Below are 27,826 nucleotides of genomic sequence, written 5' to 3'. Positions count from 1 at the left end.
TGGTCTTTTAAGATGTAACATGTGTCAGGTCGTTTTTGTCGTTTTAATATTCTTGAGAATATCGTAACTAATAGCAGCTTTAGAGATGATCTAGTTCGGGAGTCCTTGTTTCCTTGGAGAGAATCTTCTTCAAACATTTCCTGACATGGTATCCAATATGCAATGCAGATCCTTAAAACAGTAATATTTTATCATTTACAACATACTTATTATAGGGACAATTGGTGAGGGGGAAACTACCCTCTTGAACAACAGAAAGACTTCATTTAAAGGGGCCTTGGCCTTCACGTTGTATTTTGTTTCGTTTGGCAAGTATATGAATTACATGGTAAGTAGCTGCAAGTGGTAATAGTTTTTATGAGTGTGTTTTACAAGGTGTACTCTTAATCCTTAGGAGACTCCAGTTTTGTAGGACCACAGAAAAGTTAACTTAGTAGCACACGTTAATGAAATGTAAAACTATTGAGCTTGAGTGTTATTGTTTTTTTAATCTAGCTTTAAGGTAGCTAAAGGAAAAATTTACAGAATCCCCAAATTGCCTAGAACCGTGGTCGGCAAACTGCGGCTCGCGAGCCACTTGCGGCTCTTTGGCCCCTTGAGTGTGGCTCTTCCACAAAATACCACGGCCTGGGCGAGTCTGTTTTGAAGAAGTGGCGTTAGAAGAAGTTTAAGTTTAAAAAATTTGGCTCTCAAAAGAAATTTAAATCGTTGTACTGTTGATATTTGGCCCTGTTGACTAATGAGTTTGCCGACCACTGGCCTAGAATAACATTTGAAAACTACTAATTATGCTCTGTGTAACGGTATCTCTAGTATAGATTCTGGTTGTACTATTTATTTTTATAGAAAAATTGTCAAATATTGGAGAAAATGTGAAAATATCTCTCACTGAAAAGAGTTAGGTTAGCATGAGTTAAATACTCATTAAAAAAGAAGGTGTGTTCTGGAAGTTTCAGAATTGATTTAAGTGATAATATTTAGCTATCTTTTGATTACATATGCACTTTTAAGTTAGCTTGGCATTTTATTTGTGTTTTGTTTTTAAATTCTCGTCAAGGGATGTGTTTATTGATTTTAGAGAAAGAAGGGACGGGGGAGAGAGAGAGATCAATTGATTATAGGCACCCCAACCTAGGTATGTGCCCTGACCGGGAATCGAACCCACAACCTTTTGGTGTATGGGACAATGCTCCAACTAACTGAGCCACCTGGCCAGGGGTAGCTGGCATTCTAAAAGATCCTCATGGCTCTTTAAGTGGGCTTTTTAAAACTCTGATTTGTAGCCCGGGATTGGAAACTTTCCACTCCCACTGTGTGGTAGCTAAGGAGAATTTTTTTATTCCCTGGTTGGAGAATTTTTATCCGTGTATGAACGCAACTACTGTCTCCTCTTTGAAGAAGAATCATAGATCCCAGTGTTAGAAAAGAATTCTGAAGATGGCCTACTTTGGTTCTGTGCGTTTACGTACATGGTTTTGTAAAGCTGTGCAAAGAGGAAACTTCCAAAAGCACACACATTTGGCACTCCTTTAGCAAGCTGGATATTTAAAGGAACCCTGTGACAAATACTTTTGCAAGGCAAATGCTCCTCTAAGGTGGCATCTGAGTAATGGGAAAGCTCCTGGGGCTTTATTTTTATTTTTTAAATATATTTTTGTTGGTTTCAGAGAGGAAGGGAGAAGAAGAGAGATAGAAACATTAATGATGAGAATCATTGATCGGCTGGTTTCTGCACGCCCCCTACAAGGGATTGAGCCTGCAACCCTGGCATGTGCAATCAAACCGTGACCTCCTGGCCCATAGGTGACACTCAACCACTGAGCCATACCCACCTAGCAGCTCCTGGGGTTTTAAAAAGCCTTTGAAACTCTGCTGCACTCCCCCACTGATGACAGTAATTAGCGCAATGGTCCTCCTTGAAGACAATGCCCAGTCTCTAAGCAGCCAGTGGTGGGGTCCCCAGTCCCCCTGTGATCCAGGGCATCAGGCCTCCTGCTTACCTGCCACTCGGTGATGCCAGGCATTCCTCTGTGGACTGGCAGGCATCTCAGACTGCCACCAGCTTCATATTAAATTCGGCACAATAACTATAGGCTGTTTGGCACCAGAGTTAAAATGAGAACTACAAACGAGAGCATTATCACCAGTGATTTCTCATGCCACTACCAGCTGACGAGTCTAAGAAACAAGCCCAGCACGAGGATTGCTCGTGGGTTTTGATGTGGAATTACATAAGCAGTTGTTTTGTGTCAAAAATTGACACGGAGGGTTGCTGTGAGGTCTGAAGGTGGTCCCTGCAAAGTATAGGAACAGGGCATGGAGTGTGTTGTAGTAGTTGCTGTACTAATTCTTAGTCATTTTTATCATTTCATTTTTAAGATTATTATTATTTTGAAGTCTTATGCCTAGGAAAGTGTTACCAGAAATGGCAAAGAGGAGTCAAGAAATTCTGGTTCCTAATGCCCTTTCTCCCTCCCGTCCTATGCCCTCTGCAGAATGCGATAAGCTGCGGCGGGATGGCTACCGGAGCTCTCAGTACTACTCCCAGGGACCCACCTTCGCCAGCTCCGGTCCACCCAGCGATGAGTATCAAGATGAGGATGATGAAACAGATCAGAAGGTAAGGCTTCTAAATTCAACATGGGGTCCCAGAACAGAAAAAGGATATAAGGGGGAAAACTGGTGAAATTAGAACAAAGTGTATGTGGTTGTTTTTTTAGTTTAATAGCATTATCCCAAGTAAACTGCTTAATTTTGATAAGTGTGCCATGGTTTTGCAGCACATCAACAATAAGGGAGACTTGGTAAGGGTACACAATGAATTCTCAGTACTATCTTTGTAAGTTTTCTCAAAAGCTAAAATTAGCCTGGGGGGGAAATAGTTCCTGATCCAAAGAAGTTATTAAAGGAGCATAATCAATATATTTGTGCATTTTGAATACTGTCTTTTGGGTAAGAGAAATAAAGTATCTTATTTCTGTTGTTTTGCTTTTTTCATGTGACCAAGAACTTAGTGAAATGACAAAGAAGAGCTCTGAGGATAGCAGCAAAAAGCCATTGTTTCACAAGTGGGCAGTGCTCTTAGGTAGATCCAGCACAGCAATGCTTTTACTTAATATTACAGCATGGGGCAATTCGCTTTCGTGATGCTGTTTCATATCTGCATTCCTTTTTCCCACGACATCTTTTGTGATATGCACAAACTACTTAAGACAAATATATTTCTCAGTACTAAATGCACACGAAAGAATAAAAATGTATGGAGATTTTTAACTTACATAGTCTTATTTTTCATTTTTATTAAGGAATGTTGACTGACACAAATTACTTAAACAAATAAGGTTTGATGAACAGGGTTTGCTTTAGAAACCATTTTAAATTAACCTAAGAAATTTCAGTGGAATTTAGGTCAATACATCAAAGTCTTATGGTTTGGAGAACATTATTCAAAATTTATTATTCCCTCTCAAATAAGTAACACCAAAGGAAAAAAAGTAGATAACAGTTGTTCAAAAATAGAAAATTACTACCTTAAATTTTTGGTTTTCTAATGAAGCTTGGACCCAGGTTTTTATTACAGAACTAGAGGCCCAGTGCACGAATTCGTGCACCAGTGGGGTCCCTTGGCCTGGCCTGCAGGTGCAGGCCGAAACCAGCTCTCTGACATCCCCTGAGGGATCCCAGATTGCAAGAGGGCACAGGCCAGGCCGACGGACCTCACCGGTACATGATCGGGGCCGGGGAGGGACACAGGAGATTGGCCAGCGGGGAGGGACCGCGGGAGGGCTCCAGGGCATGCCTGGCCTGTCTCGCTTAGTCCCGATCAGCTGGACCCCAGCAGCAAGCTAACCTACCGGTAGGAGCGTCTGCCCCCTAGTGGTCAGTGCACGTCATAGCGAGTGGTTGAGCGGCCTTAGCATATCACTAGCATATTACACTTTGATTGGTTGAATGGCCGACTGGTTGACTGGACACTTATTAGGCTTTTTTTTATATAAGATGTCTTTCCTATTTCTCTAAAGGTGTTTGGACATATTAGGTTAATCCTTTGAAACTAAAATACACAAAGAAAGTTTCTTACTATAATAGGAAAGCAGTTATTTCAAAGTTGATCTGGTCTTTAATTTTAAAAGCTTATTTTTTCTCTTGTTGACATGAGTAAGGAAAATAAAACAAAATCAGAAGATGAATTATATCATGAGGGTGTTATGATTTAAAAATTTTTTTCAGGTTTATTGAAGTACTAGAGGCCTGGTGCATGAAAATTCATGCACTGGAGGGGGTGGCGCTCCTCAGCCCAGCCTGGTCCCTCTCACAGTCCGGGATTCCTCAGGGGTAGGAGGCGACCTGGCGATCAGGGGAAGGCAACGTCCCCATCACACCTCTGCTGCTGCCACTGCCAGCAGTGCAAGCCTCGGCTGGCCCTGGTTACCTGAGCCTCAGACGGCTGTGGGTGGCTGGGTAGCCGCCATCCGAGGCTTGCTTGCACCTTGCGCCAGCCCTGGGCGGCTGGGGGGCTGAGGGCAGGTCTGGCCGCACCATGCGCCTGCAGCCACCACCCCCCACCCCCCCCCCGTCCCCCCCGCCCCACAGGGCTGAAAGGACTGGGGGACTCCAGCGGGGCTGAGGGCACTGGGTGCCACCATCTTTGTGATGGCGTGATGGTCAATTTGCATATTACCTCTTTATTAGATAGGATAATTGACAAATAAAATTGTATCTAGTATGATGATTTGACAAAAGTATACTTTATGAAATGATCATCACACTCAGGTTAATGAGCACATCCATCACCTCACATAGTTACCATGTGTGTGTGAGATGAGAGCGCTTTAGGTCTATTCTCTTAGCAAATTTCAAGTACACAGCACAGTGTTATGTACTGGAGTCACCATGCTGTACATTAGATCCCAAAGAGCTTGCTCATTGCAGACTGAAGTCCCGTACCCTTTGATCAGTGTCTGTCCATCTCCTTCACCTGTGAGATTTTTAAAATCCAGATATACTTCAGCCTTTCTGTGGTGTTCAGGGAAGGGGAGCATTTAGTTTACAGTGGGACCCAGAGAGACAGAGGTGGTTTCTGGGTAGCCTAGTGAGTATGCAGAGTCCCTGGTGGCAAATCGGCAAATTGGCCTTACTAAGACCACATTCTAAGATCTTCCTGGAAAATGGAAGTGTAGTTTCTAAATTCTCACACAGCTATTTAGTTCCCAGATCCTCACATCTGAGAGAGTTCAGTTTCTGTGAACGAGTTTCTACACTTACGTGCACTGCCACGGACCCCTCCAAGCAGTCTCTCCCAAACGTGCAAGGGGATGTGGACAGGTCATTGGCCCTTAGAAAACAAGGCTCCTGTCCTGTTGAAAATAAGTCAGGGATAATGATTATAGACACACACACACACACACACACACACACACACACACACACACGACAACACGACATGGCATGTCCTAATAAGTATAAGAAGTACCTTATTATATCATTTCTCAGCAGTTTAGCATCTGATACATCTTCTATCCAAGGACAACATATTAAATGGATTTTTTGAGCAGGAAGATGGAATAGGAGCTCACTCCATCCATAAATTTCGAGCCTTAGCTCTGCCACTTGTTGGTACCTCACTCTCCCTCTCCCTCTCTAAAATCAACAAAAACATATTTTTTAAAAAAGAGGATAAGATCTATATGAAAAAATTTAAATACTATGGAAGACAACGAATAAGATTGGAGTAAATGAAAAAACATATGCTCTGAGATTAGAGGACTCAATATCAAAAAGCTGTCAATTCTGCCCATGTTAATTTATAAAATTAACACAATACCAATAAAAACGTGAGCAGTTGGTTTGTTTTGGTTTGGAGTTATTTGGGGGGTGGGAGGAGGAGGGAGGGACTGGAGAGGCTGGATCTGAGGTTCATACCTGGACAAGCTGTGCAACTGGAGAGCAGTGAGGAAGGAAGAGTGGCCAGGTGCTCACCCGTGGAGTCGGGAACTACTCCCTGTGGCCTCTGAACGTACAGACAAGCAGGACCAAACATTACAAACAGTATGTGAAGTTCAGAAATAGACCCTAATCTGCATGGGATTTAGTACATGATCAAGCTGGCACTTGTAATTAGGTGGGAATCCAGTAACTATAAGGGCTCCCAGCCAGCAGTTCATGGTCTCCATGTTAAGACCAAGGCCCCTTACTACAACGCATGTTCTTAGTAGTGGCTGTAACAGTTGGGGTTATTGTTAAGTACAGAGTGTGTAGAAGTCAGATTGGAGGGAAAATTCTATGGGGAAAACCCTTTTCTTTGTATTTCCTAGGTAGGCAGTGGGGATGGAGATGAAAGGTGAGGAGACCAGTAGACTGTCATAGAAGGGACACATGAGTTAAAGGTTTAGGCTACAGGTGCTGTGACATCAAAAGCAGTGCTTAGGAAAAAAGCATTCCTTGCATTCAACAAATACTAAGCATTTGTTATATGTTTAAGACAGAAGCCCTATCCAAAAATGAGAGTTGCTAATAAGGTAAAGGTTAATAACATATAAATTAGAACAGAGAACCTAGAAGACATCTGTTCTGGTTATTTATTCTGGATAATTATTTTAGAATAATAAATGCAAAGCATTTGCCAAGTAAACCTCAAGTTTATGGTATGAAGAAAGGTATTTTGCTAATGATATCCATATATATCTTTCAAAGTGGTGACATAGTGTGGCAAGAAAAAAATTGAGGTGTTTCCAACTATCTATGTTCTGTACATCATCTAAATATTAAACATGCTGCATGAAAAATGCTGTCTGCAGCCGAAACCGGTTTGGCTCAGTGGATAGAGCGTCGGCCTGCGGACTGAAAGGTCCCAGGTTCGATTCCGGTCAAGGGCATGTACCTTGGTTGCGGGCACATCCCCAGTGGGAGGTGTGCAGGAGGCAGCTGATCGATGTTTCTCTCTCATCGATGTTTCTAGCTCTCTATCCCTCTCCCTTCCTCTCTGTGAAATATCAATAAAATATGTTTTAAAAAAAAAAAAAAAAGAAAAATGCTGTCTGCAAAGGGATGTAGGAATCCACAAAATACTTTTTATTCACCCACAAAATTAGAGAGTAAATCATTACTTTAGTGTTGTTCTAGTCTTGACATTTCTGTTTTGTTCTTTGTTTTCATTGTGTGCCGGGTACTACCAAAGAGGGTATTCAGGTATTTGAAGGAAGTTCAGCTATAGATGCTAAAATACATCCTGTGAGTTGATAGGGCATTTCTCCAACTGCCATGTCGGAGGTTGTATTTGATATATGTTCACTGAGTCACAGAAACGTTCATAGAGGCCCCATTGTCTCAGCAGAAAGCATGTCAGTCATGAGTTACTCAATCTCTTGTGTAAAATTCACCCCCAAACAGATAAATGAGGCTGGGATTATGGCAATAAGCAGTTGGCTTTAATAGTATTGATAAAAACTGAAGTTTTCTTTCCTATTTCCTGTTATTCTTTGAATTGGCATCTCGGGTTCTGTTTTAGTCTTCCTTGATAAGAGATATTTGAATCAAAGGAGGACTTTGAAGAATACAAAGGATAGCAGCCTTGCTCTCTAACTGCAGATGTTGGAGGCTTACATAACATGAATCTTGAGAGTGCTGGTCTGGGCCAGCTTTCCCACCTGTCCGTAGCGGCGGTCTTGGCTAAATTGCTTGTGAGCTTCAGTTTCCTCAACTGTAAAGAGTTATAAACCACATGTTCTGGTTTGCTCAGGACAACCCTGGTTTACAGCTGCTGTCCTGTGTAATTATTAATAGCACCGCCTTCACGCTCAAAGGCAGTCAATAAAAGAATAGATCAACCAAAGGACTTCCATGCATGCATATAAGCCTAACCAGACACAGACACCAGGAGGGTGAGGGCATGAGTTGGGGGATGGGGGGAGCAATGGGGAGATAAGGACAAAAAAAGAATGCATAAATAAATGTGATATTGGAATGCAGTGTGTACCCCAGTAAAACCAGTGAATTGCAGGCTCACACAACAATATGCATGTGTCTTAGAAATATAATAGCAAGTAAATAAGTAACAGTGCAAAGAGCATGATACCATTTTTATAAAAGTCCAAATAAATATAAACATGTAATTTAGGCATATTTATACACACTTGTAAAAAACAGAAGGGAATGATTAACACACAATTTAGGAGAGTGATTACCTCTGGGGAAGCAGGGAGGAGCATGGAGGTGGATGCAATTACTGGTAATATTGTGAGCAGGGGTTGGGTAGCGAGTTCTTAAATATTCATTATGTTGTACTATATACTTTGGATCTATGATTTACTCTAATCAAAAGATCATTAAAATAAGAAATTACTATATCAGTTAAAATGTATACTCTAATTACCTATTTTCATTATTTTGAGGAAAAGATCACTTAATATGGGATAGTTTAAATCCAAACTATTTTAATTCAGTACATGGTAAGAAAGTTTAGAGTCCTTGACAGGTCTAGGTTTTGTGATAAAGGGACTAATATACATGCTGAATAAGAGAGAAGGAACAATTAGTTACTTAATGTGGGTCTGAAAACCACCTCCCAGCCAAATCATGGAGTTGCTGGGAAGGCCATGAACTGTGCTTTTGTGTGGATCCATGTCCACTACCCCTGGTCTTCTGTGTTGTTGGGTCCGGGATGGGGGAAGGAATAGGAGAGAACAAATTAAATCAGGATCTCACGGGTCTGAATAGAAGCAGCATATAGACAAGAAAGACTACAGTAGTTTTGACACTTTATAAAACTATCTAGAATCTTCAAAACCAAGAGTCAACCCAAAAGAGATATAATTTTGGGAGTAAAATCACCGAAGACTAAAAGGACTAGAATGTATGTTGGTGTTCTCTTAAATAGTGTCCTATGTTGTTTCATCTGTTCAATGTCTATTCTTATATAATACTTACTAAGTGAATACTAAATTTAGCTGTTTATAATTATATTTTCCAATTTTTAAAAGCATAGCAGATTTTTTTTTTTTTTTTTTTAACAAGCCTGGGCTAATCTGTGTTTCACAGTTAAGCCTACTTTTTGGTAACTTGGCCATTTGCCAAAGAGACTGTACTTCAGGCTCCACTGTCCATCTGGTGGGAGGCTGCCTGGTTTCCAGACAGGACTTGGTGGGCTCTGAAATGCAGGTCTGCCAGCATCCAGAATCTACACAACCACCGCTGGTGGCAGGTGATCTCCCTGTTCGAATTAAGTAATTTGACATGAGGAATTGTGGTTTCTTAAGTTTTATTGGTGACTCTATGTTCCTTCCAGGACCAGATTATGGGCTATTGATGAACATTATTGACCAATTAACAGCTTTAAAAACTGTATTTAAGTTCTGAAAGCAAGGCAACTTCAAACTCAGTGTTTAAAAAAGTAATTCACCCTATAGTGAGGGTTTCCATTCCACTTGCCCACTTTTGAACTTCCAAAGGTAAAGTCATTTTAGGCCACTTTCTTATTTATAAAGTGAGGCTAGTGCTGTGAAAATTAAATGAAGTACCAATTCCTTTAAAGCCTGTAACCCAAGGAAAGCCATGTAGAACTCAGTTACTAGATGGTGGTCCCTTTTTTATTTTTATTTTTTAAAAATATTTTTATTGATTTCAGAGAGGAAGGGAGAGGGAGAAAGATAAAAACATCAATGATGAGAGAGAATCATTGATCGGCTGCCTCCTGTATGCCTCCTACTGGAGATCAAGCCCATAACCCCAGCATGTACCCTTGACCGGAATCGAACCCAGGACCCTTCAGTCCGCAGTTCCGATGGTCTATTCACTGAGCCATACTGTACGAAGAGCTATTTCAAAATTCTGAGATAACTCTGTACAGTTCCAATTTAAAGGCTCTCAGAACTTACATTCTCTTGGGAGAGACAAGATAAGTAACTAAAATATGTGTATACTGGTGATATGTATGTACTAAAGAGAAGCTTAGAAAGCAGAAACAGGGATATAAAATCTTGGGAAGGAGTTAAAATTTTAGGTAGGGTGAACAGCTGAGACCTCAACAGGAGGGGAGTCTTGACTAAACCAAGCACCTGAAGAATAAGAAGGTTATACTTGTGTGGGTGTCTGAGGGAAGAACATTTCAAGTAGTGGGAGCAACAAGTACAAAGGCCCTGAGTCAGTAATGTGCGTGATGTGTACCAGGAACTTCGTGGAGGATGATGTGACTGGGTAGGATAAACAAGGGACAGACTAGTTGGAGATGAGGTCATTGTTGGCAGGGGGCCAGTTCATAGATCACGTATGTAGGATTTTGTAGGCCATAGTAAGAATCTTGGAGGGTTTGAGAGGAGGAGAACCATGACCTGGCTGCAGTGTTGAGAAATCCACTATTGGAAGGGGAGGAGTACGGGAAGGTAGTCAACAAGGACAGAAGTATGCAGCCAGTGAAGAGGCTAAGGTGATAATCTGGAGCGTTCCAACGTCTGTCTTAATGGAGTACTTGTGATGTGTTCTGCCATTGAGATGCAGGAGGTTTTTTCTGTGTTCCTGCTGTATTTATAAATACTAGGAGGGATGGGAATCAGGTCATTTTGGAAGTCATACCATCCTGGTTTTCAAATTTTCTTCAGTAGATTGTAGCACTGCATAACAGTCACTTTGCATATAATGTTACCTGTGCTCTGCTTGTCTGGGAAATTTTCTTGCAAATGAAGGGAGCACTTTACAAAATAGATGATCTTTGTCAGTTGTCACGTCGGAGCTGTCCCTGGTGATGGTCCCATGGTCACAAGGCTAACGGAAGTACTGTTTCATTGTGATAGTTATCGATTCTGACAACTAAAAGAGAAGTAGGTTACTAGGCCTGGTGAGCACCATTGAGATGCATGCAAACCACAGAACCGAGCTCCTCCAGGTCCCTCGGCGGACATCACACGAAATGGGAACCCTCTCTGCAGGATGTCACCGTGCTATTTATTCTCTGGCCGTCTGAAGCTCTCCTTCCCTTTCTTTTAAACCTTTCAGTTAGGATGTACTTCTTAAGGCCTTCGAAATTTGTGTAATATTTCAAGGTTGCCTGGAAAATTATTTCTATGTAAATATATCAGAAAATTGGAGTGACCTTTTAATTTACTGGATTAAGATTCTACCTCAGACATGTGACCTTTACACAAATTGACATGAAATTCTCAAAATTAGTTTTAATTTATGTGTATGTGTATCTATAGCATAAGAGTAGAGAATCTGTATTATAAATCAAACTTAACTAGAGTATCACAACTGCAAAGGGGGCAGAAATAATTGATTTATGTCAGCCTGGCTTAGCTGCTGCGGCTGACTCAAACATTCCTTTGTCTTTTCAGGATCTGTAAGAGCTATAACCAGTGTCAGATCAAACATGAATGGATATGGTGTAATTTAGTATCATGATTAAGACGTCAGTAACACATACTCCAAATGAGTATGTTTGTTATTTAATTACAGACATTTTATAGTTTCCTTAGGTGAAAAAGAAACTAGATTATCATTTTACATGTTTTATGTATTAAGAATTTAAAGTAAAAAATACTGAGATATCTAGTTATAATTTATGTTTTTATTTCTATAATGCCTTTATTATGGATAGTCTTGCAATAAAGGAAAAATGCAGGTACTTGTCAATTCATGATTTTGTCTTCGTAAAGTCGCATTTATATGACTACCAGCTTTATGGCTATGATATTTAACTGTCCTAGACATTTCCACAGCTATCATCTCATGAGGTCCTGAGAGTACAGGATATTTCCATTTTACAGCAAGGGACCTCAACATTTAGGAATAGCCTTATGGTCCCTTGACTATAAGTTATAAAGTGAATAGACTCAGGTGTTTGGATTCTTCGCCTAAGACCCTATCCCTAACACCCAAAACCATTTTCATCTGTTCTGTGTAGCCCTTTTCAGATTGTGTGCGGTGCTTGTAGAATAAATACAGGTATTTAGTGGGAAGTTTAATTCATTAGCAGTAGTGATGATAGTGTTCTTCTAAGTGTTTGTGATTTCTAAATGATGAGTTTCTATAGATTTCTTACTGATGTCCTCTTAAAAACTTGCATTAAATCCAGAAAGACATCAACATAACGCTTTTTAAAAATGGATCAATCCTTGCCTGGCTGGTGTGATTCAGTGGTTGGGTGTTGACCTATGAACCAGGAGATCACTGTTTGATTCCCAGTCAGGGCATATGCCCAGGTTGTAGGCTCGATCCCCATTTGGGGAGCAGGGGGCGTGCAGGAGGCAGTGGATCAGTGATTTTCTCTCATCATTGATGTTTCTATCTCTCTCTCCCTCACCCTTCTTCTCTCTGAAATCAATAAAAAATATGTATTTTTTTAAAAGCATCAATCTTTCCAAATGAAATGTTGGGTAAAAGAAGTCACAAAAGAGACCTGCAGTCTGATTTCCTTTACAGAAAGTTCAATACAGGCCAAGGAAGCTGTGATGTTAGAAGTCAGGAGGGCAGTTACCCTTGCTTTGGGGGAGAGGGGAGCTGCTGAAGTGACCTGGGTCCAGGTTTTATAGGTGTTCCCTTGGGAAGGTTCACTGACTTTTTATTCTTAAGTAAAACTCTTTTAAGTGCCGTATTTTCATAGGTGGTAGTTTAAATGCTTTCAACTTGAAGAACCGTTCTTATACATTTATTCTTATTATAAACTGCCATCTCCCAACAAGTCAGTTACCCCTTTTTGTTGTTGTGCCTGAGCACAGTGTATTTCTTTTGAGTTCTTGGAGCTTCCTTGTCACCAACCCAGTTGCCATGGGGCCATCATCAGATGCTTGCCAAAACAGCTTTCTTGCTTACACTTTTTAAGATGTTATGGTCCCCAGTTAGGATGTTAATCTGTATCAAAACCGACACTGCTAGAAATGTTCTCATGGAATTCTGATAAGGCTCAGAGCACAGCTTTAGTCAGCTTCTTATAAGTGAATAATTTCACACGGATATTTTTCCATATAAATGGCTTCAGAAGAGCACAAGTAGTTGAACAACAATTGCTCTATCATTTTCGAAATGTCCCTTGAGGCCAGAGCCTAAAGGAAATGAGATTGAGGCTAGAAATTATTTTGAGCCAAACTACATTTTAATAAAAATGGAAATTGATGGTCACAACCGTGTTGTGTCTCTGGGCTTCTTACGTTAAACTGAATCCATAATCTTCTGACCACAGGAAACAGGAAGAACTTAAGATTCTGTGGGTCAGCAAAACCTTTCGCAGTCATGGTTTGGGGACTCTGGCCTCTGCAAATCATAAATATTCTGGGTCGTGCTCAGGATGCTGAGCAGAGTTCTTGCAAACCATTGCTTCTGTTCCTAAATGTGACCAGGTGTTTTTGTTTGTTTGTTTTTGCTTCAAATCAGTTTACATTTAAAAAAAATGTTTCTGTCAGCTCTTTACACACTGTGGCTTCTTTTTCCTCACTCCCCCTACAGGGTTCTGTCTCCTCCTTGGAAGAAGAAAGACATATTTCCATCAGGAGACCTAAAACGCCAACCTCAAGTGACTTCCCTGATCTTAATACTCAAACGAACTGGGCCAAGTCTCTTCCCTTGCCAACACCAGAAGAGAAGATGCGACTGCACGCCCAGACAGTCCAGGCTGATGTGGTTCCTATTAACATAACCGGTATGCTTTGCTGTGTAGACAAGGTTCAAAATGTACTCCGGAGAATGACTGTGGCTTTTTGTTGTTGTTATATGTACTTAGCATTTTATACATCAGAGGGAAAGCTGTAATATATGTATATTCCTGATCTTTGCTTAATGAAGGGAATACTAAGACATATTTGTATGTGTACATGTAAATAGCTATTGCTTTTAAGTTAGAAGACTGTGTCACCAAAGGTTGATGTGGAAGAACTACGGGGTCCAGCTGCTCATTTAAAGCCTGTCTTTTTAAAAGGACTTACCTTTAAAAAAATACTTTGATTATATGGAGACATATTATAAACGTGATTTTGGATAAGAAAAATTATATGTTTTTTTTTTCTAAAGGTTATTTTAAGTAATATTTATAAAAGTAAAGAAATAACAACTTTGTGATATTTCTTAATGATAGATTTTACCTTTTTGTTTTCTCAGGTAAAAGAGGGAAAAATTACTTGAAATAAAAATATCAAGTGAATTAATAATAACTATAAAATATATTTTTTAAAAAAACTCAATAGGATGGTAAAGTTATATTTTGATCCCTAAAATTTAAATTCTGCAATCTTCAAATAAAAGTTCATTTTTAATATAAATTTTTAGAATATAAATATTAGTTGCCACATGTAAAATTCAAGTTCTTTTAGAATAGTATGCTCAAGTTTTAATCACCTGTGATAATTAAAGGTGACAAATTACAAGGTACATGAAGTTCAAAGTCAGTATTTCACAAACTTAGATGAGCTGTTAAAAATATCAAAATTTTCCTGTTTTATCACGTTGGTAGGCATGTACACAGTGCAAAATAGATGTATTAGAGTTAATAGTTTCAGCCATTGGACTGTGTGTTAGAAAGAAATAGAGTACTGATCATCATCATTGATTATCAGTCCATACAAAGCATGGCTTACGGGGCTAGAATCTAAAAGAAATCAGGTGACCAGTAAAGATGAGTTTTCATTAAAAATTAGGATGGAAACCATAGCACACTTGCTGCATTTCTGAGACTATTGCTGTTGACTGCCATTAGAAAGCTTTTGCCATGGCATTGGTTAACTTTTAAAGGACTAATGACATTTTGATAGTTATTGAAGAATTTTTTAAAACCTTGCATTTAAAAATTACTTTTAGAACTCATTTTGAATTCCAGAGAAATGTAATAAATAATTGAATGAATTATTTTAAATTCCATGTGCATTTTCACACATTTAATGTGCATAGGCCTTAAAGGAAGAATACCATGGCATCTTAATCCATTTTCTTTGCAGATAACATCATTGATCTTTCTGAATGTGATTCTTGTTCACCTAGATCATATTTTTTAAAGATTATTTTTATAAGTAGCTATGTTTCAGAACAAAGTATAAAGTTTATTGCTCAATGAAATACATAGGTGCATATTTTCTATAAGAATATTCATTACATTATTTGATTGATTAAATGCAGCAGAAATGTAATTATGTATGATTAAATGCCTCAGGAATAATATTATAAATAGATTGTGCTATGAAATATGACAATCCTTAATGGGATTAGGATAAAATATATTATTGTGAGATTAGTAAATTTAAAGCAGAATAACTAGAATTTTAGGAGTAATGAATTATTTACAATGAAATGCATTGTCACAACAGGAGACAGTGTCCTTTCTTTGAGCTTTAATTCTCTCCCGTTTGATATGAATTCCATGGAGTTTAAAAGGAGGCCTTCAGAATGCCACACAGGAAAGGTTAATGACAAAAAAAAATGAGCAATCTGAGTTATATCAAAATGCAGTTTATTTTTGTGTGATTAATGTTTTTAGAAATGTAGACAAATTAAACATAATCCCTAATTACATATTTATTGATCCATTTTCTGGATACATGTGTTCACATACACATACATATATTTCATAAAGGGAGTAGTTTTCTAATATTCTGGTATAAAAAAGCATTAAATTAAATATTTTCACTTTTAGTAGTTGAATTGACATAGGTTAGACAGTTTCCTGCTATTTAAATGACATTTTCTAAAGCCCCAGATGACTTTTGAGATAAAAATGTACCTTCCTGTCAGGAATTGTCAAGTGCTCATTTATTTGGGTAAACATTGACCCTCTAGTTTGATTTTCAGTAAGGTTCAGCTGGGGGGAAAATGCCGACAAATATATTATTTCAAGTCCAAAGTGAAGCCTGCCAGGCATAGAGGTAGAATATTAGCACAATGAGCTGCAAGCTTGTAAACCAGTTTAACCCCTTTAGTTGTAGTTCTATGGGACTCAGCATGTTCTAACTGTTGAAGGGAAAAAAATCTTTAAAATAAAATGTATATATGTTTCATAATCTGCCATGTGGGATAACAGCTCTTCCACCTGGAAAGTAAGAGTGGGTAAACATACTTAAGCAGTTTTTACAAACTGGCTTTGAATTGATGTTTGAGCCAGCAAAATTTATTTCTAATTAGTAAGCATGACTAACTAATGCCATTTTTCAGTGAAAGAGAATGATTCAATTCCTCTCAGATATTTCCTGAATATTCAGTATTTACCTAATAACTACTTTGTGTCAGGCATTGACATGAATCATGGTCCCTGCCTTCAAGAAATGTATAGTCCAGCAGGGGACACAGTCCTTGTAGGTAACAGTGCAAGATGGAGATCTTTTTTATATCTTTTTTCCCCCAATATATTTTTATTGATTTCAGAGAGGAAGGGAAAGGGAGAGATAGAAACATCAATGATGAGAGAGAATCATTGATCGGCTGCCTCCTGCACGCACCCCACTGGGAATCGAGCGGGCATGTGCCCTTGACAAGAATCGAACCCGGAACCCTTTGGTCCACAGGCTAACAACTCTAAACACTGAGCCAAACCAGCTGGGGTGAGTTTGACATCTTTAATGGTGATGTCTGTCCTCATGGTTTGTTTCTTAATTTCCTGGGAGCCTGAGTGGTTTATCTTTTGTTTTTGTTTAGGAAGCAAAACTAAGAGACTAAATGCAACTATCTATTAATATTTTAACCATTCTTAATGCCTTGATACAAGGAAATATTTTCCCCTCTGCTGCAGGGAACTAACGGACCATTGAAGGCATGACCTGCCACTTACAAACACCTTCTATGCTGTTGCACAGGGCAACACATTTGTTCCAGCCATGGTACCTTCTGGTGTTTCAGGGTCTTCTCTCAATGGTTTCTGTTTTCCTCCATTAGGAACAAAGTGGCAAGAGTTTTCAAGTTGAAGTTTGTTCCTTAGTAGGTGAAATGTAGTCTGATCATTCAGCTCTTTTATCGTCTGTTTTGATTAGATAAAATTTTATTTACAACTTATTCCTATTATAATAGAAAGTACCTTGTTCACAAAATGCCCACTTTGAATGTGTCAATATTACTAAAAAGAAAGAATGCTTTTATACTTTTCTCACAGCAAAAGAAGGGTGGGAGTACATAATTTGTGTGTATATATGTATTTTTAAAATCTCTTTTTGAGGAGATAACCACTTGACAAGGTCAGTGCTATAAAACTTTCTTTAATTAAGCTGGCAAGTCATTTAAAGCAGACCAATCAAAAACTGATACTTTATTTTTTAATGTTTTCCCATTGTGTGTCAATCACACAAGCTCACATTCTCGAAAGAAAGAAGTCCTGTGGATCTGGCATTTGGGGATTGATTGCAGCATAACCGAAATGTCTAAATTCAGATCAACTATTACAAGTGACTATGAACTAAAGAAGCAGTTCTGCTTTAACAACAGCAGTGCTATTGGGTCTCATTGTGGTAAAAGTCCTTTATCATTATAAGGCTTTTTATTTTTCATTATAGTATCTCACACCACAGCTAATTTCTGTAGTCTGTCCAAATTGTTGGCCTCCTTGACTGGGAGAAAAACTCTTCATCTAAGAGTTCTTGACTAAGTTATCTGATTCATCACATAGGATAGGACATTGTGATGGTCTCTGGAGTTGACTAAATGATTAAGATAAATTTATTGCCATCATCACATGCACACTGATGTAATGAGTGATGTCTGTGACCAGAGGACCTACGTGAAACACTTCCCAGGTGACTCATGTTTAAAATAATGCAGAATCACTCTTCTGGCGTGTTGTTAACAAATTTGCATTTTCCACTCCAGCTCATTTGGAAATGAGATCCAGGTGCTTCCTTTGGAAGGACACACACAGAGAAATTGGAAAAGAGCCTTATGATGATAATGAGCTTCCCTTCCCTTTTTGCCCTTCAGCATTCATTCATCACCATATGACTGGCTAACATCATTATTAATACCTTCTTATCATTTGACAACAAGCTTCTGGAAGAAAGTGCATGGTGTCAGCTTGCTTAAAAATAACATTGCTTTGCTTGTTCTACTACTCTACATTAGGGGAGAATTTCGATCGCCAAGCCAGCCTTCGGCGGTCTCTAATTTACACAGACACTCTGGTAAGACGACCGAAGAAAGTCAAAAGGAGAAAGACTATTACAGGAGTCCCTGACAACATACAGAAGGAGCTAGGTATGGCTCATCAGAACTGTATTCTGTTGCCCCTCATTGCTGCTCAGCATTCCTATGCTAACCTCATCTGTTATGCTTATGAAATCGATACATTCTGATAGCCATTTGGTGCCCCAAAGGGCCAGCTTCTTTTCTGAATGAGGCACTGGGTACAAATCTTAACACCCCATGCAGATGATGTATTGAATTTTGGTGACAAGGTAAGACGAGAAGTTTATATGAAAACTGTTCACTGGGATGGTAGAAATTCATAGTTATGTCATCATCTCTATGTACCTTGAACAGTGGGGAACTGCCACAATGAAATTTACTTTTCATTTAGATTTTAAAGTTTTCAGAAAACTGAAAACTCATTCTAGAACTTAAAGTTACAGATATGGACTTCATTAGTTATACTGACAATATCGGTGGCATTGTCATCAAAGAGACAGCAGTGTGGGATAATTAGTAACTACTAGTATGATGGAAAATAGTCATTTAGGTTGAATAGTACATTTCTGTACTTCCAGTGAAACAACTTCATAGATTTTGAGTCAGTATTCTTCAACCTGTGATAAAAACAGAAAAAAACAAAAACAAAAAACTAGCTAATGGAGAGGTTGTTTACTTCATTATTCACTTATCCATTTGTTTCTGCTTATCTGTATATACACTGTGGATAATCTCTTCATTCTCCTCTTTCTATCTTCACTTCTTCTCTGGTTTTTAATGGGCCCATCAGGAATGTCTGAAGAGGCAGTTGGGCAGACTGGGTCAGCACAGATACTCTGGGGCCAGGCTGCTTGGATTTGGACCCTACCTCTGCCACTAACTCTCTGGGTGACCTCCGGCTGGTTCCTTCACCTCTCTGAGTCTACTTTCTCATTCAAGGGAGGGTTGGTTGGATTTAATGAATTAATATAAGTGAAGCCCTCGGTATCTGGTACTACTCTGAGCATAATAGCTGCTATTGTAATATCTGTAGGGAACTTAATACTACCTTTCTAGAAATGTGTCTTTCTCTTCAGCCAACCTCTGGACTTATTTCATTATAAGTACTTTCTCACCTGATGTTTTTACTTTTACTACTATTAAAGGTTTTACTCTAGAAACTCAGAATTCTTACTTCTGAACTTGCCTCTTAGTTAAAATGACTGGTATGCCTATTATAGCACTTTGAGGTAGCGTTTCAGCTTCCAGGTGCTATAGACACTGTTCCTATGTATGCTTTCCCAGCACCCCTGCCCATTCTTCTTTACCTGCCATTTCCTCTTGGACTGCCATTCATTTCCCAGTATTATGCTCTGCCTTCCGGATTGCAGCGAGACAATAGCAGTGCTTCGCTTCTGCTCTAGGTAGCTCCAGTGACCCAGATGACGTCCAGGTGCTCGTCTTATCCCATACATGGGGGTTAGAACAAAGGCAAGATGACACCCCCAGGATTGTGAGGTCTGTCTTTGGTTCACGCCCCCACATGCTGCTGTTTTTTTTTTTTTGTTTTTTTTTTTTAGTGGCCAGTCCTCCTGTATCGTTCTTTCAAACTTTTTTCTTCTCTTTTAGATGACAGCTAATTTGAGAAATTAATACGTTACGTGTATGTTCAGTAGTTGCTTAATGAGCGAATCTCTTATAGGACTCAGGTAACATTTGTATTTGAACTGATCTTTAAAAGATGTCTCCTAACCAAAAGGAGCAACTTTAAAGATAGACCCTTTGTAAGATAACAAGGTTGATGTTTCAAGGGTAGGGCTACATTTTAATTGGCTTTCCAACCAAAATGACTAGGTTTTGGATGGCTTTGTGCAAAGGGTGTAAGAATAGTTTGGCCCAGATAAAATGCACATACACATTAAGTATTCAGTGTGAATTATCTATATATGCATGTAATAGGAATCCTAGAACCTCAGAATTATGAACGTTTATCATTTTTTTACTGAGCCAACCAGTATGGGCCAATCACTTACTTGCCTCTTTGACCTCACTGGAATGATTTGGCCAGCTTGGTAACTCATATCTTCTGTCATTGTAATATTTGTTAAATGAATGTTTGAGCCCCTGGAGCTCATGTTTATTTCTCTTTTGCATGTGACATAGAACCACTACTAAGGCTGGAGGAAAAGAAAATAGCTTTCTCCATATCATCCATGTTGTGATTGTTGCCAGATGTGCAACAGTTGATGTCATTGCAGAGTCAATGACATGACCTGGATCACAGATGGTCAACTGATACAGCTATATCTAAGTTAAAACTAATTTAAAAAAAAGACAATTAGACAATGACTCTCATTTTTTGTTTTTATCCTCACTCGATATTTTTTTCCATTAATTTTTAGAGAGTGAAAGAGAGGGTGGGAGAGAGAAACATTGATGTGAGAAAGACACATCGGTTGGTTGCCTCCCACACTCACCCTGATTAAACTTGCAACCCTGGTATGTGCCTCTGACTGGGAATCGAACCCACAACCCTTTGGTGCATGGGCCAGTGCTCTAACCACTGCGCACACTGGCCAGGGCACAATGACTAGTTTTATAGGTAGACTAGTTGGAAGGAATGTTAGATAGAATAAGGGAAAAATAACATTTGAATACAGTAACATTTAGGGAAAAAATTGAATCATACTTTTTCTTCCTTCATTTTAGGAATTGTCTAGATGTCCTATCCACTAAACACTACCCAGGTTGCCAGGGCTTTGGATTTTTAAAAAGTCTAACCAGAGGTGTGTCCAGAATTAGAGTTATAGTTATATGAGTGACTTCCGGCTGGTTCCTTCACCTCTCTGAGCATATATTATGCTTAATTATATGCAGCTTTTACTTCAAAATCTGTAAATGGTGGACTCTAGAGACTAGCTAATATACAACACTTTAAAATCAAGGTTGTGATATTTTCTGTTTACTTCCAAAGTATATTTGATGACTTATTATTTGTTGCCTTCCATTTAAATGAATTGGACAAAATTTTAATTTTTTTCTTTTATCTTAAACATACATTGAAATATATTTGAACACCCTATTGTGAGGTTTCTTTTCTTTTTTAGACTCAGATATGATTAATTTGTTGATGGTAATTATATTTGGCTATTTCTGGAACTTATCCCAATATGTATTTCCCAAGCAGAAAAAGCCTCATTTAAAGGAATCTCCTTCTGAATAATGTCTGATAGTTTGTATGAAAAACATTACTAAAGACCTGCCAAAACTTTTTAAGATTTTCAATTATACTTGACATGCAAGAATATATTAGTTACAGGTGCTGATAAGGCTTTTTAAAAATCCTATGTAAACCTTAAATAAACTAACTCATAGATTTCTATCTTTGATTACATGTGTTCTTTAAAAATTGAAAATCCCTTATAGTATTATATAATAAGTAAAGGAAAATATACGTAATTATTTCTTTACATTATATTTTTAAATCATATAAATCCCATCAATATTTTTAGCAGCATCTGATTGTTTATAATTGTTTGTAGTTCTCTTTTTGTAGTCTGGTTTTGTTCTTTAATTCTAATCAATGTAGCATATGAATCTGTAATATTGTGACACTTTTTGTAATGTGAAAATATTGAAGGCCCTGTTTTCAGAATAGAATTTTGGTGGCCCCTCTGTTAAATGATATACGAGTTTTTCCGTTTTTAAAGGTCTTTAGAAAAATAGTGTTATTTTCATAAGAAAATTGTACTTGGCTGTAGATGGTGAAGAAGTGGCTATATTCTCATTTTCAGAAGCCTAGAATGGTTTCACATTCAAAATTGTAACCTGAAAGAAGCAGGACATTGTGGCCCTTAGAGACAGTTAAAAATCTACCATTGACCCCATGCAAAAACTACTACAATTTTGGGGGGGAAAAGGTATTAAATCCCATCATTGAGTAGAATAGGTATCTTGAATGTTTGGAATCAAACTGCTACAAACTGATAGAGCCATACAAGTCAGGCTCCCACCTTTTATACTTGTACCAAATGGCAAAATGTGTACCTTTCGTTTCTCTTTCCTCAAAGTGGGTTTTTCTTCTGTTCCTGCCCTCTTGCTTGCTTCTGCTCTTTCTAAGGGAGAACCTCACATGCATATGTGTGAGTGTGCGTGTGTGAGTTTGTGTGTATCTTTAGTGAGTGGGTACTTGGCAGAGGGGAAGGAGAAGGAAATGGATTCTGTTGGGTCGAGATACGAGTACAAAAATGATTCTCCATCAGCACATGAAGGGAAGGGCTTTGTGCTGGGTGCCTGCCTCCACAGGGCGACATCTCCTTGTGGTTTGTACCAGGAACATTGCTGCCATTTTAGTGAAGTGCTTTGCTGTTTGGATGAGCACAAAGCTTTAGATGCACTCAAGGATTTATGTGGAGTGTGGAGGGAGGGCTCCAGAATCCCATCACCACCAGTGTGCTTGCCAGGTGAGCAGTAGTCCTGGTGGGTGCCCAAGCAGCATCACTCAGCAAGCCCCTGCTTCAGCTCTTTTCCGGTCCTTGTTGGGAGAGAACAGTGTAGAGAGAACTGTGGTTTTGCTACTGATTTTCAAGACTTAATTTGTCCTAATGATTACTCTGCATGAATTGATTTTTTCTCTGTACATTTTGCCTTCATGATTTTTTTTTAAAAGCTTCTGTTCTTTCCTAGGTACTTGAAATCTAACTGTTATCTACATTTAAGGTGTTTTCTCCTCCACTTCCCTCTCTGTTTGGCCTTCCTTGTGCTTTTTTTTCTTTTTGTAAAGCTCCAAGAAATGAATAACGCTAATTTGAGGAAATGCTCACTGGATCAGTTCCCGCTGCTTTTTCCCTACCAGAACACAACAGATTGCTGTTGAATTTTGAATGTCACTGACAGACAGATGATTATGGCTTGAGACGGATAATAGAAATGTTTGAAACACAGATGGGCCTATAAATCATTTTTCTTTTTCTTAGGATTTTCTTCTGCCATAGAAATTAATGTAATTAACACTGTTTTATACCCATATCCTTCATAAATGGTGTCTTTGGAGCCCTGTTGTTGAACTGCTACATTCATCTGTCTTTGGAAAAGACAGTCCCTGCGTGACAGACAGATGCTCTGGGCAGGCGCCTTGTGGGTGACTGACTACTTGGAAATCTTTACAAAACCAAAAGAAGGTTACTTGGAAAGTAAACCTTCCACAGAGCTCTCAGCCTTGATCTCAAAGGGGGTACCTAAGAATTCCATATGCAGCACTGAATCGATAGGAGGGTTTGAAGTGCAAATTAAGTACATGAAATTCATAATAAGGGTTTTTATTTTAGGAGCTATTTGGTAACTCTTTAAACTCTCAGGTGCCTACGGGAGGAAAGAAACTAGGTGAAATAGAGAAGTTTGTGTGTGTGTGTTATTTTTAAGTACGGCAGGGTCAGAAGGAGGTGAGGGTTCCGGTGATGCGCTAAGAGACTGAGTTTTAGGTAACAAGCCTCCTTCTGCTTTATCTCCAGCCTCTGGCAGCGGCCAGGATGGTGTTGGTGGCCACTTGGTGTACGCCCCAGACCACTGCTCCACACTGGGGAGGCATGGCGGCTGCCGGTCTGCGGGGCAGCGCTCGGACACCCGGGACTCCAGCTGTCAGACTGAGGAGGTGAAAGTCGTGCCGCCTTCCATGAGGAGAATCAGGGCCCAGAAGGGGCTCGGCATCGCCGCCCAGATGAGCCACTTCTCAGGCTCCTCCGGGAACATGTCTGTGCTGAGCGATTCTGCGGGCATCGTGTTCCCCTCTCGCCTCAACACCGATGCGGGTTTCCACAGTCTCCCCCGCTCCGGAGCGAGGGCCAGCATTCAGTCCCTCGAGCCCCGGCCAGGCGCCCCGGGCCCTGCGCAAGGCCTGGATGGCACGTTGGAAAACTTAGGGCAGTTAGGAGGTGCCTCAAGGACTGGGACGCTTTTTAGGCCCAAGTCTCAGGAGCTGAGGCACCTTGAGAGTGAAAACAGAGCAAGCCCAGCGTGCGTGGTGTCTCCCCACGGGACGTGCAACACCAGCGTCATCCCCAACGCCACCCTCTCCTCCTCCTCAGAGGTTATTGTTATTCAGACTGCTCAGAGCTTGGGGCAGCTGGACAGTAAAATGACCAGCTCCTCTTCCCACACGAAGGTGAAGTCCAGAGACCACCTGCTGTCCAGGCACTCTGGCGAAGGTGATCGCCGGTCTCCCGGTGGTACCTGGAATGAGGGTCCCTCCACCATCCTCTCGCAGGCCTTCGATCCCCACCCGCCCAGGGCAGCCACTCTCCTGGCCCTCTGTGACTCGGCGGACTCCCTCAACACCCCAGCAAACCAGGAGAACGGGTCCCAAGCCATGGCCTATCCCTGTAGAAGGAACTCGAACTTCCCAGCCCACCCCCAGGATGTGGACGGCAAGAGCGAGCCCAGTTACTCAGGAGGCGGGGGGCATGGTGGCGGGGAGCCCTGGGAATACAGTGCCTCGGGGAGCGGGCGAGCATCCCCCCTGAAGCCTCACTTGGCGACTCCTGGTTGCTCCACTCCTGGAAGTAACATGAGCAGCTGCAGTTTGGAGCACACGTCCCACAGAGAGGGCGCCAGGTCCCTGTATTCAGAGGACCACGATGGCTACTATTCATCTATGCACCCCGATGCTGGGCACGGGCCTGGGAATCCGTGCAGCAGCAGCAACAGCAGCAATGGCTTTGGGAACCCCAGGCACAGCGTGATCAATGTTTTTGATGGAAGAGCTCAGAAGAACCAAGGGGACAAATCCCATTCTCGAAACATCTCCTTGAAGAAAGCAAAGAAGCCGCCTCTGCCCCCCTCTCGGACGGACTCTCTGCGCAGGGTCCCCAAGAAGAACGCCCCGGCCAACGGGCAGGTGCTCAACGAAAGCCTGATCGCCTCCCTCCAGCACTCGCTGCAGCTGAGCCTCCGGGGCCAGGGCGGCCTGTCGCCCTCCCAGAGCCCCTGCAGCGACCTGGAGGAGCCCTGGCTGCCGCGCTCCCGCAGCCAGAGCACGGTCAGCGGGGGCAGCAGCCTGGCCTCCGCCACCGCGCCCCACGGCTGCGCGCTGGGCGGGGTCACCCCGTCCCAGAGCGACACGAGCAGTGTCAAGTCCGAGTACACGGACCCGTGGGGCTACTATATCGACTACACGGGCCTGCAGGAAGACGCTGCGAACCCCGGCGGGGGCTGCTTGGCGAGCAGTGGGGCGCCAACTGGAAACGGGCCGCTCCCTCAAGTCCAGGAGGGGTGCAGGGCCGCCGCGCCCCACGTGCCTGGAGGCTCAGTCAAACCAAAGATCACGTCGCCCGAGAAGTCCCACCGAGTCACTTCTCCATCCAGCGGGTATTCCAGCCAGTCCAACACGCCCACCGCGCTCACCCCCGTGCCTGTGTTTTTAAAATCCATGTCACCCGCCAATGGGAAGGGGAAGCCCAAGCCCAAGGTTCCAGAAAGGAAGTCCTCCCTGGTGTCCTCGGTCTCCATCTCCTCGTCGTCCACGTCCCTTTCCTCTAATACGTCCACGGAGGGAGGCGGCACGGTGAAGAGGCTGGACTCGGCACCGGCCTCTCTCCTTGCTGCCCCTTCTGTCCCCTCTCCTTCGTCTCCATGTCCTGCGGACAAGTCTCCTTTTCTCCCGCCTCCCCCGCCTTTAGCAGATTCCCCCGAGGGCCCTCCTCTGCCTCGGTCTCCCCTGTTCCCCCCTCCACCACCAGAGGTTCTCACTCCCTTTTGTTCTCCCCCTGACTCATGCTTTCCTCCTCCCCCCACCGCCCGGAGCCCCCTTCTGGACTCACCTGCCCCGGTGCTACCCCCTCCACCATCTTTACCCTCCCCGGTCCCTCCTCCTGCCCCACCCCTCGACCCCAAATTGATGAAAGATGCCCGGCCGTCATTCAAAAAGTCTAGCCAGCCAGTCTCCCCCCAGGAGGCCTCCAGACCACCGGGGACCAAGGAGGAGGGCGGCAGGCCGCCCCTGCCCCTGATCACCACCGAGGCCCTGCAGACGGTGCAGCTCAGGCCGGTGAGGAAGAACTCAGGAACCCAGGGAGCACTGCTATCTGAACAAGCATCTCAGGAAAAACGAACTCCGCTTGTGCCCCAGTATCATTTGAAGCCATCTGCCTTCCTGAAATCCCGAAATAGCATAAATGAAATGGAGAGTGAAAGCCAGCCTGCCTCCGTGACAAGCTCGCTTCCGACTCCTGCCAAGATCATGAGTCAGGGTCACCAGGACGGTGCAGCCGAGTGTGGCCGCCCGAGCCGCAGTCCGGGCAGTGCCGGGGAGGCAGGGGCCGGGCCGGGCCCCGGGACCGCCCCGCTCCAGAGGGCCCCCGGAGCTTCACCCGGCAAAAAGCCACCCCCCATTTCCAAGAAGCCCAAACTGTTCCTGGTGGTGCCACCTCCGCAGAGAGATTGCACAGTGGAGCCAACAGAGAACGTGAGTGGAGCGGTGCCCAGCCCCACGAGGGGAGAGGCCAAGGAGAGTGGTGCAGCTCCGGCTGGTTCTGATGAGACCGACTCCGGCAGCTCGGTTCTTGAGGGAGGAGCTGCAGGATCCACGTCCCCAGGCAGAAGGGAAGCCAATGTCCCCATGGTGCAGCCCAGTGCCTCGCCAGCCCCCAAGCAGGAGGAGCCAGGCACCGAGAACAGCGTGGACCGCGGGGGCCATGTGGAGGAGAGCTGCCCGGCTCTGCAGGACCCAGGGCGTGAGTCTGGTTTTCTCTCTTGTTCCTCTGCGACCATGTGCAGCCGGGGCAGATAGGGCTGATGCGTGTGCACGTTAGAGCCAGCGGTCTGGATTTCCTGCGCTGCCTCACACTTAGGTTACCAGCTTGGCATTTTGTGAAATTTTAAAAAATCTAGATCCAAGGGTGGAGCTTACAGAAGGACAGAGATAGAGGGGTGGAGGGGGGCGGGGGTGGTCTGCAGCAGGCTGGGTATTAAATAGCACTGAGTACTCTCCCTTCCGGAGAGCCACAAAGTAATGTTACAACACAATTTAAGAGCTTCATTCTGAATTCCAGACTTGAACACAAAAGAAAGAGCTTTGGCTAGCATGCTCCCCATCTTTATAAAATATCAAACTACAGACCCCATTGCCCGTCCCTGTGGTTCTCACGTTGTCAGGAATGACAGGGAAGCGTACTGGGAGCTTGGCTCAAAACTGAAATTCAAGTCACTTGTGAATCTTGTGTTTGCTTGCTTGCTTCTCCATAGCCCGGGTGCCGGAGACCGACGCGGCTGGCTCTTCCCCAGAGGTCTTTGACTTCCTTAAGGAGGAAGGGAGTGATGAGGTGATGACCCCCAGTAGACCCCGGACCACAGAAGACCTCTTCGCAGCTATTCACAGGTACCCAAAACTCCTATTTCCTTCTCCTTTTTGAGTCCCCCTCTTCCAAATGGTTCCTCAATTTATATTTCTTTCTCGTGATTTCTTCTGTCTCCCAATTAGGTTTCATTAACTGGATTATTGATTTATTTTCGTGTGTTTCTATATTTTTATTTCCTCGGACTCCAGTTTCTGTGTTACTGTGTTCCACTAATTTTTATGATGACATGGGGATCAGAGGCTCAGTGTGATGCCTCTGGTCAGCACTGCTCTTGCTGGCCAGGAATGCAATGTGTCAGTCATCTGACAGGGCATTTAAGAGTTGGATTAGAGCAGCCCTGGTCCAGTCCAGCGGAGGAAGGCTTCTTCTGTGGACGTAAGATGCACAGACTAGTGCTATAGGACAGGAACTTTCCTAATGGCGCA

At 42.1% G+C, this 27,826-nt stretch overlaps 1 protein-coding gene across 3 annotated transcripts in view; it reads left to right on the top strand.

The window, feature by feature from the left end:
• Positions 1-27,826, top strand: part of NHSL1 (NHS like 1) — a gene marked incomplete at its 5' end in the record, with an annotated part of 201,720 nt that overhangs the window by 168,199 nt on the left and 5,695 nt on the right. For 2 of the 3 annotated variants that reach the window (XM_080665275.1, XM_080665276.1), the window contains 4 exons: positions 2,496-2,620; positions 13,432-13,624; positions 23,562-26,777; positions 27,289-27,421. In XM_080665275.1, the coding sequence (XP_080521401.1) occupies positions 2,496-2,620; positions 13,432-13,624; positions 23,562-26,777; positions 27,289-27,421 (3,667 nt within the window). Of the gene's footprint in view, positions 1-2,495; positions 2,621-13,431; positions 13,625-18,009; positions 18,142-23,561; positions 26,778-27,288; positions 27,422-27,826 lie in introns of all 3 variants that reach the window. The other variant, XM_080665277.1, reaches the window with a different exon arrangement.

Source organism: Plecotus auritus (genome assembly GCF_963455305.1).
Source record: "Plecotus auritus genome assembly, chromosome: 4".
Classification (NCBI taxonomy): Eukaryota; Metazoa; Chordata; class Mammalia; order Chiroptera; family Vespertilionidae; genus Plecotus; species Plecotus auritus.
This window is presented reverse-complemented; position numbering and strand designations above follow the sequence as displayed.